The sequence below is a fragment of the Aquila chrysaetos genome, chromosome 22 (genome assembly GCF_900496995.4).
Source record: "Aquila chrysaetos chrysaetos chromosome 22, bAquChr1.4, whole genome shotgun sequence".
Taxonomy (NCBI): Eukaryota; Metazoa; Chordata; class Aves; order Accipitriformes; family Accipitridae; genus Aquila; species Aquila chrysaetos.
Genome location: NC_044025.1, coordinates 19,790,373 through 19,810,169, shown reverse-complemented (window position 1 = coordinate 19,810,169; position 19,797 = coordinate 19,790,373). Strand labels below are relative to the sequence as shown.

At 41.3% G+C, this 19,797-nt stretch overlaps 1 protein-coding gene across 8 annotated transcripts in view; it reads left to right on the top strand.

Moving 5' to 3' along the window:
- Nucleotides 1-19,797, top strand: part of RAPGEF6 (Rap guanine nucleotide exchange factor 6) — a 133,999-nt gene that overhangs the window by 54,541 nt on the left and 59,661 nt on the right. The window contains exon 1 of one of the 8 annotated variants that reach the window (XM_029998366.2): nt 10,382-11,341. The exons of the other annotated variants lie outside the window; for them this stretch is intronic. Within the exon in view, the coding sequence (XP_029854226.1) occupies nt 11,288-11,341 (54 nt within the window). The 5' untranslated portion in view covers nt 10,382-11,287. Of the gene's footprint in view, nt 1-10,381; nt 11,342-19,797 lie in introns of those variants that run through there. 8 annotated transcript variants of the gene reach the window in all.

Here is a 19,797-nt window from a genome sequence, read left to right as displayed (position 1 = left end):
AAAAGTAGTGCATGCATGATGTGATGCATATTTCCATGGAGTTGTGACAACATTTTGAATTTTTTCAGTTGTTAGTTCATTATAGAACAGAATAAAGAGATTGGTACCAAACTTTTAGTAGTAATCCCCTTTCTCAGAGATGCAGATTTACTTTTTTAAAAAAAAAACCTCATGTAAGAGGATGATGAGGTTTAAAAGATTTATTATAATATTAAGTTTTACGGACAGTATCTTAATACTTGCATCATGTAAAAATTTTCCTGGAGCCTTGTAGAAGCACTTATCTTCAGAGAAGTCTGTCACTGAAGACTGCTTGAGTGGCAAGTTTCTTGTTCTTTGATCATTACTTAATGTAATCCTGTCAGAGGCTGGAGTTAGCGTAGGGTATCTCACAATTTAGGAAGTTAAGTCACATTTCAATACACTGGATCAAACCCATCAGGTTCTTTACCATCACTAATCCTTTCCCTTTTAAATGCTATAAAACACTGTGGGTCTTTTACAATCTATTTTTAACTACCAGGTAAATTTGCTGAAATGGTACCTTTTATTGATCTAAAACAACTAAGACCTACTTACAGCATGCCTCCAGCTGCCTTTTGTTAAACTTGGACACAGCATCGGCTGGCATCGGTTTGTTTGGAATATTGGTTAATTTTAATGAGGCTGTGGCTGATCTGTGAGTGGCTAAAATCACTGGAGGATGGTGCTCTTCACAGCTCATTGCTTTTTAATGTGTTTTTATGTCCACGCTTCCTCTTTTTGACACTTTTAAAAAATGCTTGACAGTATTTTAGCTTTATTAACTAATGAATCAGAAGAAAATTTGGGTCTTGCCGAAATCCATGAGTCTTTCTGGGTACTCAGTGGGTACAGAAATTAACGTCGTTGATAGCTTTCTGGAAGTGTCGTGCGATGCAAAGTGATAATGCAAGTTCCTTCTTCCCGACACTGTTTTTACAACATGAGGATTTTCTCTGTTCTAATCTCCGTCTTAAATTTTGCATGGCGTAGGTCGGATCCCACCTCGCAGGTCGCGTATGCTCGAGAGCAGCAGGGTGTGCGGATACCTCCGTTAGCCAGGCTACCTGGGCAGGACAGGACCTCTGGAAAAGCCCATGTGCGCAGTTACTTGTTTGCAGGTCTGTTGAACTCCTGCCATTTTAAGTGTTTTTCTTGCTTCTGTGATCAAAAAGAAGCTGCGTCTGCAGCGCGTTCACTTCCTGAGCAGACGTCCTCAGGTTAGTTGTGGCCTGCACCTCAAGGGAGCTGGCTGCGGTGTGCCGGCGCTGGCAGGCGGAGCGGGGAGGGGAATGGAGCCCCCGGCTTTCTGGAAATGAAAATTACTGTCAAACTGCCAGACTGGTCTTTGGGGGTAGGGGAAGAGGCTGTGAATGATGTAGCAGTTAAGCAGCTCTGTTAACAAATGATGTCAGAGGTTTCTGCTTCTCTGGCGAAATGCCGCTTCGCCGGTAGAGCTGGGGACAACCTTCAGCAGGGTCTTGCTGGAGTCCCGCATGGGAACCCGTGCTCGGCATCTCGAGCTCGCCCTGGTCTGCCGAGACGGCTGCCCTCGGGCGCTTCCCTTCGCTTCTGTAAGCGAGGGGAAAATTGCCAAATGCGCGTTCGCTCGTACTTTATTTTACGTATTGATTTTGTCTGCTCGTTTTGTCAGCAGTGTTATGTCAAGGACTCCTTGAAAGTCTGTCGCTGGTTATGATGGTCATGAACAAAACACCAATCCTCAAAGTGTGCTGTGCATTAAAAATCTTCCTAGGAATTTCCATGGACCACTGGTGCTTCCCAAACCAATTAATAAGCACCTGCAGTTTCCAAAGAGCAGTGACTTGGATAGGCTGCACACAAAGTAAGAAAACACTTACTGAAAATACTGCCCTTTGGTTAAAATCTGTGTTTTTCAGATTAAAATTTTATTTTTAAAGTAATAACATGTGCAACATGTAAACCCCAATTTATCCATAATGAAAGTGGTTGTAGTTACTCAAAATGTATATTCAGGAGTTTCCCTGAAGATTTTACGGACTTGACAAGCAGATTTTAGGTAAACTGTGAATTACAGAAATCATCTCAATTCAGAGGTGACATGTGCAGCTGTTTAACAGCATTTAAGAATGATGTGCAAATGAAACTACATCAAACTGAAACTAGGGAGGATTTATTTTAAGCGAGCACCTGTATTTACTCAAATCTGGCTGCTGGCAGAAGCATACAGCCCTTCTCGTTGCCCGTGGAAGAGCCTGTGGCAGTGGATGATGGCACCATATTGGGGCATCATTTTCCTACAGGACCAATGGACGTTGTCTTGCTCTGCCAGGCTGCTGGCTTCAGTCCTGGAACAAGATGCTGAGTTGCTGTTAGGGAGAACTACACTGTGAGGTTGCTAATAGGTCTGACTTACTCATCTTTCACCTTTTATATGGCTGAAGAAGCAGCTAATTTTTGCCACATGGACACATATGTATTTTGCCAATGGCTTTAAAGAAATTTCTCTCTTTTTTTTTTTTTTTTTGTCTCCTACCAGTGCTTACACCATAATTTTCTGCTCTTCTATTCTTCTCTTGCCTCAAAGGCTTTTTTTTTTTTAAACCTTTCTCTGTCTCAAATAAGATGAGCACTCAGTTGTACAGCTGCTCACCCCCAGGTGTTGGTGAAAGCTGGGGTGATTATTGGCCCCATGACCCCAGTATCATCCCTGTAGCAGGTTTGTGTGTAACCCTCCCCTTGCTCAGCAGATAGCAGAACTGCAATTGTCTGTGTGATAATTCAAGAAAAACTTGTGGATATTTTTACACTTAGTTCCTACTTGCAATCCAAACACATCAGTGTTTTTACAACTGAGCACTTTCACCAGGAAGCCTGGAACCGTTTGGAAATGGATCCTGAGCACAGTCTGTCCTTTGCAGGGAAACCTCCTCACTCCGTTAACTGGGATTGAACCGAGAGTTGCTCAGACCTTGACCTAAGCTGGTGCTGGCAGTGCTGTGGGAGGGATGTACTGTTATGTCTGTTGCTGCTCCATGGCAGCTTGTGGCAGAAGAACCTTTCAAAAATTCTAGATATTTTGCAGATTAACATGCACAAGAAGTAAAAAAAATTGAGTCATGATTAATGTGCTCGCCATGCAATAATCAGTTATCTGTTTCTTCCTTCTCCTTTCACCACGTAGACGAATTTACACCATGGTAGAAATTAACTTAGTTCCTTGGAAAATGCCTGAGAAAATATTTTATGTAGCATGTTCAGAGAGTTAATCTCTGTTTTGATGGACCCTAAGGGGTTGGGTGGCAGTTCCAAAGTCATTAATTCGTTATAAGCAGCCTCTTATGCAAACTATATTGAGAACGATGTGTAAGGGTTGTGCCCACTGCTCATAATTGTATCATGTCACTCATGGTTAAGGGCAAAAAGCAGTGCTCTGCACCTGAGAAAGGCATTTCAGTGTTTTGGGGGACTTAAAAACCTTTTGTGTATGAGTTGCAGTTCTATGTCAGATCCTTCTTTTTAGCATTATTGTTTCAGTCTTTTGAAATGACATATTCAGTGGCTTCTTGTAGAAAAACGACAGGGTAGTAGCCAGCAAGCTGGTCGCCTGCATGCAGGGAGATGGTAGCGTGCGTGGATCTGTTTTTTGTTTCCTGTCTTCCATCTGGGCTGTTTCTGTTCAATATGCTGTACTGAAGTGTAGCAGCCTGGTTGTATTCGTATTTGTAGCCAGCTCAACCTTTCACTTAGGTTTGGGTTTATCATGCCTTAGAGAGAAGGAGTTGTTTGAAGGGTCATTTTGTATTTCAGCCTGAAGAGTTGTAAGTTTGAGTCGTTGGGTTGAATGTCATGTAACACTGAAGGACTTCTTTAAAGGATTGCGATGGTGTTGTCTTCAACTTTGTATTCAAGTTAAAATGGTTTTCTAATTTAGAATATGGAAATTCGACTCAACTCAGTCATGTTCTTCGGAAGCCTTCTGGACCAAGTTAGGGACTGAGAATATCCTGAGCAATTTTCAGTTAAAATCACCATCAGAAAATGTCAGTGCATAATGCAAGCATTTGGATGCCCTGTTTTCCTTGAAAAACTTGGCATGAAAACCACTATCTCTACAAGAGAATAGCTAGAAGAATATCTTTGGTTTTGGCATAGAACTGATTGCTATCTAATGACATTTAACAGCATTTGTAATTTTACATTTGATATGTGGAAAATTTCTTAATGGGGATATATTTGACAGATGAAATACTTGAAATAGTTGATTAAATGAAGTCTCTGGCTAAATGGGACTGTCATTGTAGCTTAATTCCTTCTTGATACTTACTTTGTTCTTGCAAGTCAGAGTTGCTTTCTATTGATGAGTATTAAAAGTTTTTGTTGTGATATGACTAAGTTTTAGTTTGAGGTAGTGTAGCCACAATAAACTACATGCTTGTGTTGTCTTTATGATTTTGATTCTGTTTCCTTTTAAAGTTTGGTTAACTGTTGTGGTTTGTAAACTTGGAGTGCAGTTATAGCATCTGGCCTGTCCATTGCTTTATCTGTTAAGATCAGTTTCTCAGGTTGGGTGAGAAAAACTGGGCTTTTGCTGCTATTTCGCTCTCAGTGGAGGGAGGGACCCCAAATGACGGTGGGGAAAAATTTCCAAGAGCATATTTGGCTTTCCATTTTTAAAGGCAGTAAGGGCTGGATCATACCAGAAAATGAGAAGGTTTGGAAATCACTACGCTGTAATGCTTCATCTAATGAAGGAAGCCCTGCAGAGCTGCTCTAGGGTCTGCTCTGCGCTTCCCCAACACGGCAGATTTGGGGATCCGTGCGTTGTGCTGTAGTCACCCTGCTAGTAAACCCCTTGGGAGCACTTTTGCCAGTGCCTTACTCACCCCTTTGTCCCCTGTTGATGCCGCTGCCGAGCTCAGGCTGTGCTATGCCTGGCTGGTCCCAGCCTGGGTCCGGGGACAGCCGAGATGCCTGTGCATGGAGTTACGCCTGAGCCCAGACAAGTCTGTCGGTGTAGACTCTGCACGTAGAAAAGCAGTGTCGTGGTACCTCCAGACATGGGTCTGTTCCTGGGAAAAAAGTGTTCATGAGAAGTCATGCCTGAGATGATACTTATGTCTTATATACTCTTCAAGCTGGATGCTCTGACGACTAATAAATGAGAGTTGACTGTTCAAAATCACCCATGCTTGGAGAGAAATTTTGAAATTTGGTAGAAGGAGTCAGATCCCTCCCTGTTCCTGCTTTCAGGGTTCCAGTTCGGTGTTAATCCTCAAGAAAAATGACAGAAGAAATATTGGAAGTGGCATTTTAATGATTTTTAACCTCATCTGTGGAGTTAATGTATTATTCTCAAGGTGATTTAATCAGAGGCCTTTTTCTTGTGAGAGGTGTGCTGGTACCTTATGTTCTAATAGTCTTAACCTGCTTGTTTTGACTTGAGATACAGTTTTTGTAACTTGGGAAGAAAAAGTGGTATTTCATATTGGCTTTCATATGAACTTTTTGAGGGTGAAAATGAATATATACGTTGGTGGGCTTTGCAATTTCCAAACGTGAAACTCCGACTGGCTTCCTGGGTAGGTGGCAGCTGAGGAAATCATGGCCAGGTCCATGTTAGGTTTGGGCTGTGATTTCAGTTTTGAGACTAGATCAAGGTAATGTTTTAGTGAGCAAATTTCTAAATGTGTTTGGGAAATTTTGCTGTGGGATATTGGAAATTTTGTCCTTTCAGTATCTCTGGGTGGATTCAGTCCCACAAACTGACTCTTCTGGGGTTGGTATCCACTCCTCCTCATCACCAGGGATTTTTGGGTTGCATACCTTCCCAAACTTCCCCACCCCTTGCTGAAATGAGATGTCAGGAAGGAAGGGAGGAGCGTGATATGAATCATCTTGGTTCAAACTGTAGAAATGAACTTTTTGTTTGAGTCCATAGCAGAGGGGGCTTCCCCCTTCCCCCCATGCTGGCGTTGTCCCTGTTTGCGATGCTGATCATGCTGCTGCCCGACGCTGCAGAGTGTGTGCACCGACAGACAGAGATCTGCAGGAGAGAGCTGTAATTTATAAACCTATTTAAGAAAGTATTATAAACCATATAAATCTGAATTGCTGCAAATAGGAGGTGACCTTTCCGTGCTTAACACAACAGCTGAAAAAAGATGGTTGGGGTAGTGCGAAAGCGATGGAGAAATTGAATCCATGGTGCCTTTTTATTGTTCCTTCTGTATTGCTGGTGCTATATTTAGAAGCTTACATCACTTCAGGGATGATGACAGTCTCTGCCCTCCCTCTCCCGCTCCCTCTCGCTCTCCCTCACTCCTTCCCTTAGGATGGATCGTGTTTTCATACTACTTATGAGTCCTACAGATCTTTCGGTAGGAATTTTCTACAGCCTGTTAGTAGGTGCTACTGTAGAAAGCGATGCACGTAAGGATGCAATCGCACCCCGTAATGTCACCGTGAAGGGAACGGGAGCTTGCGGTGCTGCTTTCCCTGCCTCCGCTTTCTAAAAGGGTTAGGAACACAGTGGAGAGTTGTATTTTTTTTTTTTTTTTTTCCCTTTAAACAGGAATTCCTGAGAAGCCCTAATGAGGGGCTAACCTTGCCACAAAAGTACAATGATTTATTTATGATGCTTAAGTTAAATGGCGGGGAGAAATCGGAGAAGCATGCCAGTGACACTGAATCAAGCAAGCGGTGCCAGCATAGCAGAGGCTGCATCCAGCTCACGCTGCAGCTGGCTCTGCGTACTGTACCCCACGCTTCCCATCGCCTGCCTTTCCAGAAAGATTTAAAGTACTCAAATATATTGAAATAACCTCTTGATGCAGGTGCCCTTAATACTAAAATATTTCTGCATTATGCTGCTGTGTTTGGCAATTCCCGCTCGCAAAACTGTATTAAAATGAATTATTTTAGCCTGAAACATCTTTGCTCGAGTGTGTGCAATGACAGATTGCTTTCCAAGCAGCTGGTCTCCTTCCCCAGCCCCCACTGTGGGCTTGGAGTCAGGATGCTACCTTAGCTGCTGTACTCAAAATGGGGGGAGCAAACGAAGGTACCCGCTCAGAGCTGAGCGCTGCTGCAGGGGGACATGGCGGGGGACAGCGTGCCAGCCTGGCTCGGAGGACAAAAGGACAGAAGTCCACAAGCCCAGCCCTCCGACCCAGGCCCCTCGGCTCGCCGGCACGCCAGCAGCTTCTGCCTTTTCAGCCAGTGCCATGATGGCTTTGAGACCAGAGCTCGTCCTCCCCGCCGGCGCTGCACAATGGGCTTTTCTTTCCCTGACTGATCAAGAAAAAGTAGTGCTGCTTGACGGGTACCTTCTGCTGTCAGCTGCGAGGGCTCTCTGCTTTTGCCGAACTTCAATTTGTGGTGTCCTTAAATAAGAGAAGACTCTAATCCTGCTTAACTGAACGTGCGTTTAAGTCGCGAAAGGCCTTACTATCCTTTTAAAAACATCCCATTTTTCAGTGACTTACTCTTGTCAGACAATTAGAATGTGCAAATTTGTTTAACAGTAGGGAGGATTCAGAAAGCGTTATGGGAGGATAAAGAGAATGATGCATAGAAATGTATGGCACGATATTTCAAGCGTGGAAAGAAATCAGTGTTAAGAAACAAAGACCACCTTTAATTCGGAGATTGTAGACTGAAGGGGTTTTTTTCCTTAAGATTCTCTGAAAACTTGGAATCTGGCTTAAAATGAGACTGGCGATTCACTGTTTGTGATTCTGCCCGATGCTGCAGTTCTTCACAAGTATTCTGATTGTGATCACTGTGGAGCAGCCTTTGTACGGGATTTTTTTTTTTTCGTCTCTGAGTTGCTCTAGTTTTGAGATTTGTCATTAAACAGATGATTTATAAAAACTTACAGCCTTGCGCTGCAGGAAGCTGGGGCTGCAGAAATGCATGCGTTAAAAAAACAACAAAAAAACCCCCAAATCAAACACAAACCAAACAGAAATGAGTGGGGGGATGCCCCAAAAGCTGGGGTGTGGAACTAGGTCAGGTTTTCCCCCCGCTCGGGGCTGCACGGGCAGGCAGGGCTGCGCAGAACTGGCTGCAGCCCCCCGGGACCACCGCCGCTGCGCTCATTGGCAGGACGGGCAGAGGGATGATGTCATCTTCACTTAAAGGCAAAACTAGAAGGAAATAGAATTTTGTTCCCATTATTGAGCTCGTGTTTACAGTAGTTGTAAAATATGGCATCCGCGCCAAAATCTTTAGTGGATTGGATTTCGTGCACAATGCAGCGGGTTTAAAATGCGGTTGGGAGATGAATATCTGCCCGGTTAGCCGAGGGATGGAGTTTGTGCGCTATCGGTGTGCGTGCAGGCAGGGAGAGGTTTCCTTTAGCTGGGTGGGTTTTCTTTTCTCCTTGATATATTGTGATGGTGATAACTGTAATACAGGTAACACTGCATAAAAGTATTTGGATGTTCATTGCTGCTGAAGATTTATCAGTGTGGCATTATATTTGATGTTTAAGATGCTTCTGAATACAATTTTGTGAATTATTAGAAAAGGTGCAATACAGTGGTATGTAAGGTGAAGCTGACATATCTAGCCTATTGTTCAGTATTGAAGGAACAGTAAAAGAAACAGCTATTTGTATAGCTGGTGTAGTGCATTTTAGAAATCTAAAGTAATAATCTAAAATTCTTTCAGCTTTTAAAAATCAAATAGACATTGTGTTTGCAAATTTTGCGAGTGCAGGAATGAAGTTCAGATTTTCCTTTATGTTTAAATACAAATTAAACCCAGTAGTATTTATGAAGCCTGGCTGCATCTGTTGTTATTTTTGTTGTCTGATAGAGGTTAAGTAAATTCAGACATGAATACCAATTTTTTTTCTTTTAAGACAGTTTTGGAAGGTGCTAGAGGAAGGTTTTTTTCTTAGCTAAGGTGCAACTCCCATCATAACTTGGCTTATATGCCAGGAAGAACTCAACATCTGGATGACTGCTGAAAGGAGCTGTTGGTTTGAGATGGGGTGGGGTGTCCTGTTGGTATGACTTGGCTTCCAAAATGTGAGAGTTTTCTTCCACGTGCCCCTTAGCACAGTAGGTGAAAAAGAGCTTTCTGTGGATTGCCTCAAACTGCCCGATTCAGTAGTCAAGAGTAAGCAAACAAACAAACAGAAGGGATTTTTGGCCCTCGCTGCCACCAGGCCACTCTTGGAAGCTCCTCTTCTGTATGGGAAGTATGGCTATCAAGGGCTAGTTTTGTTATGGAGAGTTACTCTTGAGTCTGATGCAAACTAGGAATAATGAGATACATGGCGATGAAAATTCTTTCCAAAGAGCGGAAAATGGAAACAGTGAGTGCCCCTTCTTACAGATGAAGTAAATAATCCAGTGTACTAAATAATGGCTTTAACAGAGCCAGCACCCTCTGTCCCTCTCTCTTTCTCTCCTGTGCTTTCCTCCCTTCTTGCACAGTAGCAGAAGTCATTTGCCTTCTAGGAATTGAAAGCATCGCGGCAGTCCCAGCTCAAAGGTGTGGGATCTCGTAGGTGCTTCCTCAGAGCAGCTCTCCAGCAGGCTGGGCTGCCATCCAAGGTACTAAGCTGCTTGCAAATATTTCAGTTTTTAGTTGCAAAAAGAAATGATAAAAAACTAAATTGACTACTGCAGAATTAAGGCAATTTTGGTTATAAACAGAATTGGTCTTGATTGAGGGGGGGGGGGGAAAACCAACTACCCACCAAAACTTTTAACATGGTTTCAAAACCATTAACATTATGAGAACTGTAAACATCACCTTTCAATAAGAAATTTACTTCTCATTCTAGACACAAATCTCCTAATTAGGATAGGATGAGATAAAAATGTTGAGGCTCTTGTGTGACATACATACATAAAAACAGATATTATTTTATTGTGAACTGATTATGGGTGTATCTCTGTGTGCATGCATGTGAATGTCTGCAGATATTTATTTTACTTATTTCTAAATTTAGATGCAAAGATGAGAAATAATTCACTTAAATGCTGTTGAAAGTGTTAACAGATACATGAGATTCATTAAAAAATGATTTAGAAAAGTAAAATATTCAGTTACAGTACGTGCATTAATAGATCATAAAATGATATAAAATATAATGTGGAGCAGGGGTGTTTTGCTGAGCAGTTGTTGTACCGATACATGTGTTTATATTAGGTCAATAAAGATGCTCTGTTGGCTGCATCTGCAGATACAGTAGCCAATTGATCTAATGCAGTTTCTAAAGGCTTTCTATACAGGTGATGTCATCCTTTTAGCTCGGTTCCCCTCCCACTCTCTTTCCTCCTTATTAGATATTTCATCTTGCTGCGGAGCATCCAATCGATGGGAGCTTCTCCTGAGGGAGCTGCTGAGAAGCAAGCAAAGATAGTAGGAATTAGGACTCTAGCAGTCAGTCTTGCTGTAGCCATGGATGTACTGTTTTGTTGTGCATTACAGAAATGTTTTAATTGGAAAAGCTAGGCGTGGATTAACCGTGGTATCTGACTGATGCATTAGAATACTAAGCAACACTGCAGAGTTGTAAACTGCATTAAAAAAAGAAGGAGGGGGGGCAAAAGAGAGAAGGGTTTGTATTGCAGAGGCTTTTAATACATTCCACAGTGCAAACCTGTTAGAGCATATATCCTGGAGCTACAATCTGGACACTAATTCAGTGTTTGCAGTTATGATGGACAAGAGTATAAAGAAGAAACTTTAATATCCAGGGTGTGGGATTCCTGAATCGCCTAAGATGCTGAAGAACCTTTGCAAAATTTCATCTACAATATGAACGTGAAGTTCCCGAAAAGTGGACCCGAAGATAAGCCACTCGTAAATGCATTTTAGTGAAGAGGAAAAAAAGGAATTTGAAGAATTCATATCTTGCCTTTTAATGTATTGTTGCTTTAACCTGCAGTTCTAATCCATTTCAGAATTAATTCAATTTTAGCAGCACTTTTTGGGTACATGCTTCTTGCCTGGGGGAACGTATGGATATTTGTATTTGAAAAGCTAAGAAACATTTTGATTTGAATTTATGTGCTTGTTAAAACTGGAACATTTTTATAGGAATTGCTGCTGCTAACTCACTGCAATACTGAAAACTACTCAGATATAGTGGAAGCTGTAATTGAATTCAGTGTGAAATTCAAGCCTGAGAAGTTGCATACATGTACATGTGCTGCTTTGGTTTATGATTTTTAAAGAGAATCCAGAAGGGATTTTACTCCATATTTTTCTTCTGTGGCTTTTATTTGAGAAAGGAAACTTTTTTTCCCCAGCCTAAGAAATGGCTTTTCTTGTTCGATGTTATGCCAACTGCCTGCAACCGTGGGCCTCCAAAGTAAGTAAGATTTTGTCTGTGCTGCATTTCTCTGACATGTATTGACAACCGTGGTGCTGTTTGAATGTTCACTTCTCAAAGCCTGAGTGCTGCTCGGATGAGATGCTGGACTCCTGGCTGTGCGTGGACTGTTCTTGCGGAATCATTGCTAAATGGGAAGGGGGGACCTTGAAATCTTGGAATTACGTTTTATATACAAATAGCTTATGAATTAACAGGAAGTATAAAAAATGCCATTTGCTTACGAAACATGTAAAGCTTGCTTTTTAGCCTAATAATATATGAAGCAAGTATTACTGAAGTGTAACATTTTTATGACTGCTTGCATATATTGCTAACTTGAAAATACTGGTATACAAACCCACTGATGTTCTAATTTTCAAGCTGTATGAAGCTGTACTGCTTGTTTCCTTTGTGCAGCATTGTGGAATTGGTTAATTATTTAGCTGAACTATGTAATTACAATTAGCTTTAAAGGACACAGATTATTTTGTGTGTCTGAAGATGCAGTATTTTTGTGAAACTGGGGAGGGAAGGGTGTTTCTCTTAAAGGAGGTAATGAAATGTAGAACATTCGAGCAAACCCACCTATTGAGATAAAAGCCTTTAAAGAAATTAAAAAATACACTGTTTGTCAGACTCTTACTATTTGGTATGCTTGGTCAGAAAATTAGCTGAGTTGCTGGTATTTTATTAATGCGACTGCCAAGAAGTAGTCCCGAAGACACGGGAATTGCCTTATAAACCTGAGGCCAGGCATATATTCATTGTTATTTATTACAATTTTATATTTATGTTGCAGCTTATACAGGCTAGAATAAAGATTGTGCAACTTTCTTGCATGTGAAAGCCGGCAGGGTTTGAAGGCAGTGGGCAAAACCTGTGTGCTCTTGACATCATGAGATACGGCATTGACTTTGGAGCCAGAAATTGGCTCTTGACTTCAGTCCCCAAAAGTTTACAGAGTCTAAGTGACACGACGGTGTGGAGTGGCACAAGGGAGAAACACAGCTGGGTGTGCAGAGTCCCTGTGCAGGGTGGTTTTCCCTGTTTGGTTTTTAAGTCTGATAAAATGTAAATGGAAGCTCACAGTGTATGGGGGCAAAAGTGCCGGGCTTCAGGGTTTCTGTATGCAGTTGCCAAAATCAACATGTAAATACATGGACATATGTGTGGCTGAATTTTGGCTGTTTCACGTGTGCTGAGTCCACCGTGTCATCAGGTGAAGCGGAGCTGCAGGTACTCATTGCCTTGAAGGGCAGATGGGCTCCATGTGCTCAACCAGGTAATTGCGTCTCCTCGCCTTAAAGTTCAGGCTTGCAGATGTTGGCCTGTTTGTATCATCATCTGTGTCTCGAGTATACATGTCGACTCTTTCACTTTCTTCCCTTCCTACTCTGTGGACATTAAATATGAAAGGATGAATTTACTTAAGCTCGGCTTACCTGCACCACTCTTATTAAGGAGGTCTGAACGTGTAATGTTGCTTAAAAAATGGGAATGCTTAGTCACGTTGGTACTTCAGCTGAGATTGCTCTTTCCGAAGAGTTGGAGCTGAAGTGAGAAACCACAAAAAAGACACCCTGTGCTCAAATAAGGGTTTGGCAGGGGTAAAATAATATTATAAAAAAATGGTAAAGGTTTTTGGCCCCCTGTGTCAGCTCTGTGGAGGATACCCAGTGGATTGCTGCCATACCAGTCAAGCCATTTATTCACTCATTTACTATTCATAAATGAAGTGGTATAAAATGTTGGGGAGGGCGAGGTTTGTTTTTTCTTTCTTTTTTTTTTTTTTTTTTTAATGGCTGATGAAAACTGATTAACTGGTTTTGCATTCCAATCCAAAGCTAAAAGTTCTTTATCTTTCAAACTACAAAAGAAAAAGCACCTGTAGTCCCCTTCTGCAAAGCCCCCCAAAACTCCTGCAAACCCCCACAAACTTTTAAACTGATCTGTTTGTGATGTTCTGCAACTCTGAAGAGAAATGTGCATAGACTAAACACACTGATGAACTGAATTATATCTGAGTTTGTTCCACTTTGTTTTTATCTGAGCATTGTACCACAAATCTGTTTGACAGGTGTTTTATAATAATATTATAGCAAAATAACTGATGTCAGAATTTCAAGTATGCAAGTTTATAACTTTTAACTTGAAAATGTCAAGTATTTTATGATACTATTTTGAAACTAGAACCATTTCTTGCCATAGAGCAGTGAACATCTGTTTTTTCATTTGCTTTCTCAGTGATTAAATTCAGAATGTCTTAGATTTATGTAGCTATCTGTCCCAGAATTTTTTTTAATTAGTTGCTTTTAAACTGATACAGGACAATGGTCTGAAAATGGGCTGTTGACTCGGTTGTAATTATAGCCGTTATGAATATGACAGTGTAATGATACATCTATTTAATCAGAGAAAAATGAAGTCATATTTTGTATGACTAATCAGAAGGGTAAGCTTTTGTGAAGGTATGTAAAGGAGAATACTCTGAAGGTTAACCTTAACCTAAGGAAGTTAATTTGTGTGGCTCTGGAGCAATCCACAGGAAAAGCCAGCTTTAGGAGCTCCATCACCTCCTGGAAGATACACTCTGAGTATAAGGGGTGTCCGCACCGGTTTGCATTACACGCACCCCTCATCTCCCAGAGACTGTTGCTTTTGGCTTCTGAAAGTAAAAGGGAGGGAGTAGACTTCTGTAAAGTAATCAGTGCAATCTGTTTTCCTGTATAAAGAGCTGCTAAAAGGAGGATAAACTGAGAGAGAGAACTCCAAGCGTTGTGAATTTCTGCAGTGCACCTGAAGATGAGCTGTACGAGCTTTTCAGCCCTTCCATGCAGGCTCTTGTAGAGGTCAACAGTATTTCTCAAGACTCTGCTGATACTTGGAAATGTGTCCAAGAGAGGTCACCATCTCCTTTGCAGGAAAATAATGGTTGTTCCTCTGTCACTTGTGTCTGGAGGTACCAGTACAGGGGCAGAATGCCATGTCAGAAGCACATCATAAGAAATGGTCTCTGCCCTGGGGACTGTACACGTTCTGGAATGATAGACTGTAGAAGATGAGATAAATAGAGGCAGGCATCCTTAAGCAAACATGGTGAATATGATAAGCAGCAAGGAGTGTGGCGAACAGTGATCAAAGCAGTCCCAGCTGTCAAGCCACTGTGACTCTGGAGGAAGATGAAGGAAGGTACAGGACTTTGCATCGGTCTTGTGGAGAACTGCTTCCACAGACTGGTTGTATTTGCGAGGACAAGAGGCATTCAACTTGTATCAAACTAAATTCCTCTGATAGCAATGCAATATTTTAAAGCAAAAAAATTAAATAATTCAAATGTATGTCAGCAAGATTCTGATTGTCTTTGTAATTCTGTTCATAACTTTCTCAGTGTCTGTTAAATTGTCTGGAATGCGCTTTGTGGTATTAGACTCTTAAACATAGTTGCGTTATGAAGTCACTGTGAAAGAGAGCTCTAAACTTAACAATTTAGATGTATATGGTTCTCCTGTAATAGAAATTTTATGCACATCCTAACAATTTTCCAAGCCTAGAATGCATACACAGTTACCCTATTTGTGTAGCAGGAGGGTCTGATGGGGAAAATACAGAGTGATTGGATAATGTATCTGTAGAGGATATTTACAAAGGGATGCTTTTTGAGATAATGTGCTTTTTATAGAAAATAAGGGTTTTTGAATTAACATCTAAGCTTCTAAAATGTTTTTTTTTCTTGAGGAAAACAGTTTCATTCAAGATCCCAGGTGCATGTTAAACTTGTCTTACGACAGTAGACAGTAATTTATTTTCTCTAGGCTTCTGTGTTCTTCTCTTTCTGCTGTTTAGATAAAATCTAATAATGCGAAGCATAATAACAAGATACATTTGCTCTGTCAAAGTTTGTCTTTGGGTTAGAGTGGAAGACTTGGAGTCATTTTTCAGTCCCATTCCTGTTTCTGCTGTTGTCTCACAGGGATGTGATGCAAGTTTTAGTTACGCGTAACTAAAATCAGTGTAACATCATCTTCTGATTCCAAAGGGCATCAATTTGATCTCCCAAGATCTTGAGTTGAAACCTTCATGCAATTAAAGATTATTTTCAGCTCCTCAGAAGAAAAGCAGACCTTGGGTAGTGTGTCCTTGATTTGATTTGATGTCATCCTTGTCTTTGCTAATGCACTTACATGGAAGGTAGCCCTGGTAGTATGAGTTCAAAATGTTTTCAGTGCAAATAAAGCAACTGATCCTTAGCTTTCTTTTTTCAATCAATTTTGACAACATCTTTCTCTTCCTCTTGGCCTTGCCTCTCCCTCCAATCTTTCTCTGTCCATGCCTGTAGCTTCCAGCCCAGCTTTCTGTGGCGCGGAGCACCCCGTTGTCCCTCAGAGCGGGACCTGCGGGTGCTCGTCACCCCAGTGTGCGAGTTTTTGTGTGCAGGCACGGGCAGCGGGTGACTGCCCTGCGAGCTCCTCTCTTCTGGTTCCTGATGGTTCTCTTCCCTCCTACAAACTTTGGTTTGCATGGTTTAGCCCTCCTTTGAGGTTTGTGGAGTTTCAGCCAGCTCCTCAGAGTATTTATGGTCTCTCCTATTCCATATTTTCTGATCTTTTCCCCCTCCATCCCCTGCACAGAAGGATTGCCTTCTTTCTCCATCTTAATTCATTTGTAGGAGCACAGCCTCTTGGTTACTGAGTACTCTCATCCCTGAGCACTCGGAGAGTGAGTGCTTGGACTGACGAATGACAATTTTCCTTACACTTAGTTAAAAGTCTAACTGTGTTTTCTATAAGAACTTGCAGGGTACTTTCTGTAAAACTTTTAAAATGCACTCTTTGCTTGTTGGTCTATTAAGGTAAAAATGGTTTAATATGAGCTGTGTGGCCATTTACTCCAGAAAGCTTGGATTTTCTTATACTCCAGTATATAACATGTTCAAGTTAAATGCAAGTACGCATCGTACTGCTTTTTCAACAGAAAAAGCCTTTTCCTGAAGTATTGTTTTTATCGGAAATTGGCTCTTAATATGCAAATAAACACCTATCTGTTCATTCATTTCCTCCTAGACCTTGTTTGTTTTAAACCTGCTTTGTTACAATTCTGCTTACAGCTACAGCCTAGTTCAGGACCACCCTGTTTTGCTCCTCTCACTTCCACGAATGCATTTCTTTATGAATACAGAAAGAAAATGTAGATGAAAGATTGGTGCTCCTTTGTTTTTTTTGCATATACAGGATCTGAGGCCTCATTACGCAGCTCTTAGCTGAAAGGTAATATGCTGTCGAGTGTTGCTTGCAGCATCGGCATGCCCGCGTTGCGCTCTGTGCATCCTCGTAGCCCTGCTAGGTGAGTCCCCGGAGCTGATTGTCACTTGCATGTCATTACAGTGAAGTGAGATTGTAGCAGCCTGAGGATGTGTGAAGAAGGACCATCATCACCACTGTATTTTACCAATCGGTGTATATAAGAGTTTATAAATTATTCAGCTGAGATGAGACTCAATGTGGATTTGGAATTTCATGTGCCCTGCAGTATTGTCTCAGGATGAGAGCTCCCCAAACGTCGGGCTGCTGTTGCCTGCGTGGCTGCCGGAGTTTTAATGACTTGTGAAACTTCAGCTCTTTACAGAACTCATAGCATCACTAGCTGCTGTCACAGTTTGTTTTCTACTGTAATTATTTAGACAAGGCTCTTTCTAGTCCTGTAATGTGTTAGTCTTCAGTGGCGAGAACAAACAGTAAAATCTGAACTCTGGTACTGAAAGTAAGTCTTTTTGAACATTCCGGTTACATTTTCATAATAACAAAACACAATTCTTGACATTTTAAAAATGTTATGCTGTGAATAGACCAGAGAAGAGTTGATCTGTATTAATTGATGGTTGTAAAAAATGCAACTTATGTTTACATGTTGGGTATTCCCAGTATTATGGAGCTCTCATCAATACTGGCACACTTTTTCACAGGTGAATTTTCACAGCTGAAGTCCCCACTTCTCTGAAGCTGAGGTATTTGCGTGTCAGATGCTTAGCATTATCATGAGTTAAGGCATACCAGTAATCTATAATTTAGACATATGAAAACCAAATTAAAATTGCATTACATGTGTGGTTTAAGGCAACACCAGGATTTAGTTTGAAATTCTGTCCTCATGTCACCTTATTGTAACTAAGGAAACGTTATACTTCAGAGGATTTTATTTCCTATGCACTGTAGGAGCCATGAAGACCAAGAAGCTCTTGGCTGCCGGAGGCATAGAACAGCCTCTAGGGATTTTTAATTCTTTTAGATGTTTTTTTGTTGTAGTTATTGTGTTGTTCTTTTTGGGTTTGGGGTTTTGGTTTGGTTTTGGTTTTTTTTTTTTGTTTTTGTAAGCCTGGGGTTATTTTAGCAATGCCACAAGGATAGTTTTCAGGGCACTGCAAGGCTGTCGTGAATGGTATCAACTTGGTCCTTATTCCTTTGAGATTCATGTATGTAGTACTGATAATAACTGGATTAAGTATGTACTGTAGCTAATGAATTGAAACAAGTTTTGAAATAAATATTGTCAGCAAGCACATCTTCTGTATGTTTTAAAAAGGAAGGCAATCTGAAGTTGGATAGGCACTGTTTTTCTTGCATCATGTTATTGAAGGTTACAGGATTTTATCTGAACCTGTTGGGAAAATATTCAAGCTATCAGTTGGCTTTAAAAACAAACAAATAAACAAAGACATCATTGCTGCTCTTTAAAAATCTGAAGAAATCGTCTTTTGTGCCACTGGTGGAACATCTGTGGTCTTTAAGAAGGAAATGTTTTTGTTTGCATTAAGTTAGTTGAGGACTGATGTCAGCATAGGTAATTTGGCTGGGCTCATCTTACCCTCTCTGTGGATACCTAAGTGGCCTCTTTCTGTATCTCAGAGGAGCAACTTTCTCCTCTCCTATTAACACAGCTCTAAGTGTATTTTAAACATTTTTAAACTGGAGCAGAATTGTAGCTCGTATGTGAAAAGTGAACATAAACCAGAGTTAATTTATATAAATTCTTGGGAAAAAGGCTAATGAAAATACTGCAAAATAACTTCAGAGAACTCCAGTTGTTTTTGGTGGTTTCTCATTGTTTTACTGGCAGGATATATGAGATGATTAAAATAATTTACTTACTGATGGTGAGAAAAAACATCGGGGGGGGTGGTTGGTTTTTTCTTAGATGGAATGAATGGGATGGCTGAGAGCAAAAAGTGGGATACAGAAAGATGTGCTTGGTGAGAGACTGACTGCATGTCAGTGGGAGTAAGCATCGCTGCTCTTGTTTCAGTAGGTTGTAGAAAGAAAAAATAGAACTAATTAAAGAAATTAGTTATCTTGTGAAAATGACCAAACTGATGATGGAATTGCAGGCACATAGTGAAACCATCAAAACAACTGGCAGATAAAGATGCTAGAATGCAGAGTTTGCTCGAATTGGAGGCAAAGTGAAACAGCCCTGACTGTAAAGCTATCAAGGGGTCTGGCAGAGAAACCACCAAAGTACCGGTGCAAAACAGAAATCCAAAATAGTGCTGTTGAGCTGAGCAGAGTTTGTCAGCTGCTTCCTGACAGTTGATACAGATCGTGGAAATGCCAGGTTTGGGGAATTTTTTCTACCTAGAGCCTTTTTAACACAGTAGAGCCTTTGACCATGAAGTATTTAAAATAATCAGCTATGGATGGTGACAACTGTGATGCCAGAGGAAGGAAAGGTGCCTGGAAGCAGAGCCAGTGCTGTCCTGCACAGGCTGGGTGTGCTGCCTGGGATGTACTCCAAAAGGCCAGGACCGCTGATGGTATAATGCGTTAGAGCACTTGCCAGCATCTGGAGTTAAGGTGTTCTTGAATGAGCCGTGTAGGAAACCCATCCCACCCTCTAGCTCCTCAGACAAAGCTTTCCTCTGCTGTGGTAGGGGTTTGGATTATAGGAAATCATGAGGGTATCGGAGGCGTACATGGGATTGCAAAGAGGAAAGCTCACAGCAGGACTGCCAAAAAATGGGATCCAAAGACTGGAAGTGCAAGTAGGAATTAAAAGGAAGAAATTTGGGCAGAACTAGTTCATTCTAATAGTAACTGTATGAAAGGTGTTGAATCAAGAGCATCAAAAAGAAAATGGCATATGAAGGGAATGGAAGGATGCAGTGACCGAAAAGGAGAGGTGGGAGCTGGCAGAGGGTTCAGAGGACAGCACTCCTCTTCAGCCGCTTGATCAAGTGGTCTTTTTAGTTTAGCAAATTTAAGTTTTAAAACTGAAGGCAAACATGCTTTTCTTAACTGGCTGTTTGTAACAGTCTAGACTTTCTGTATCATCTGAGAAAGGAAAATTGCTACCCTTAAACCACTTCGGTGCAATGGAGGCTGAGCAGGAGTGTTTCCTAAAGCTCAGAGGTTATGAAGTGTAATCACAGTTAATGCTTCAGGGGTGTGTTAATGGGTTCCAGC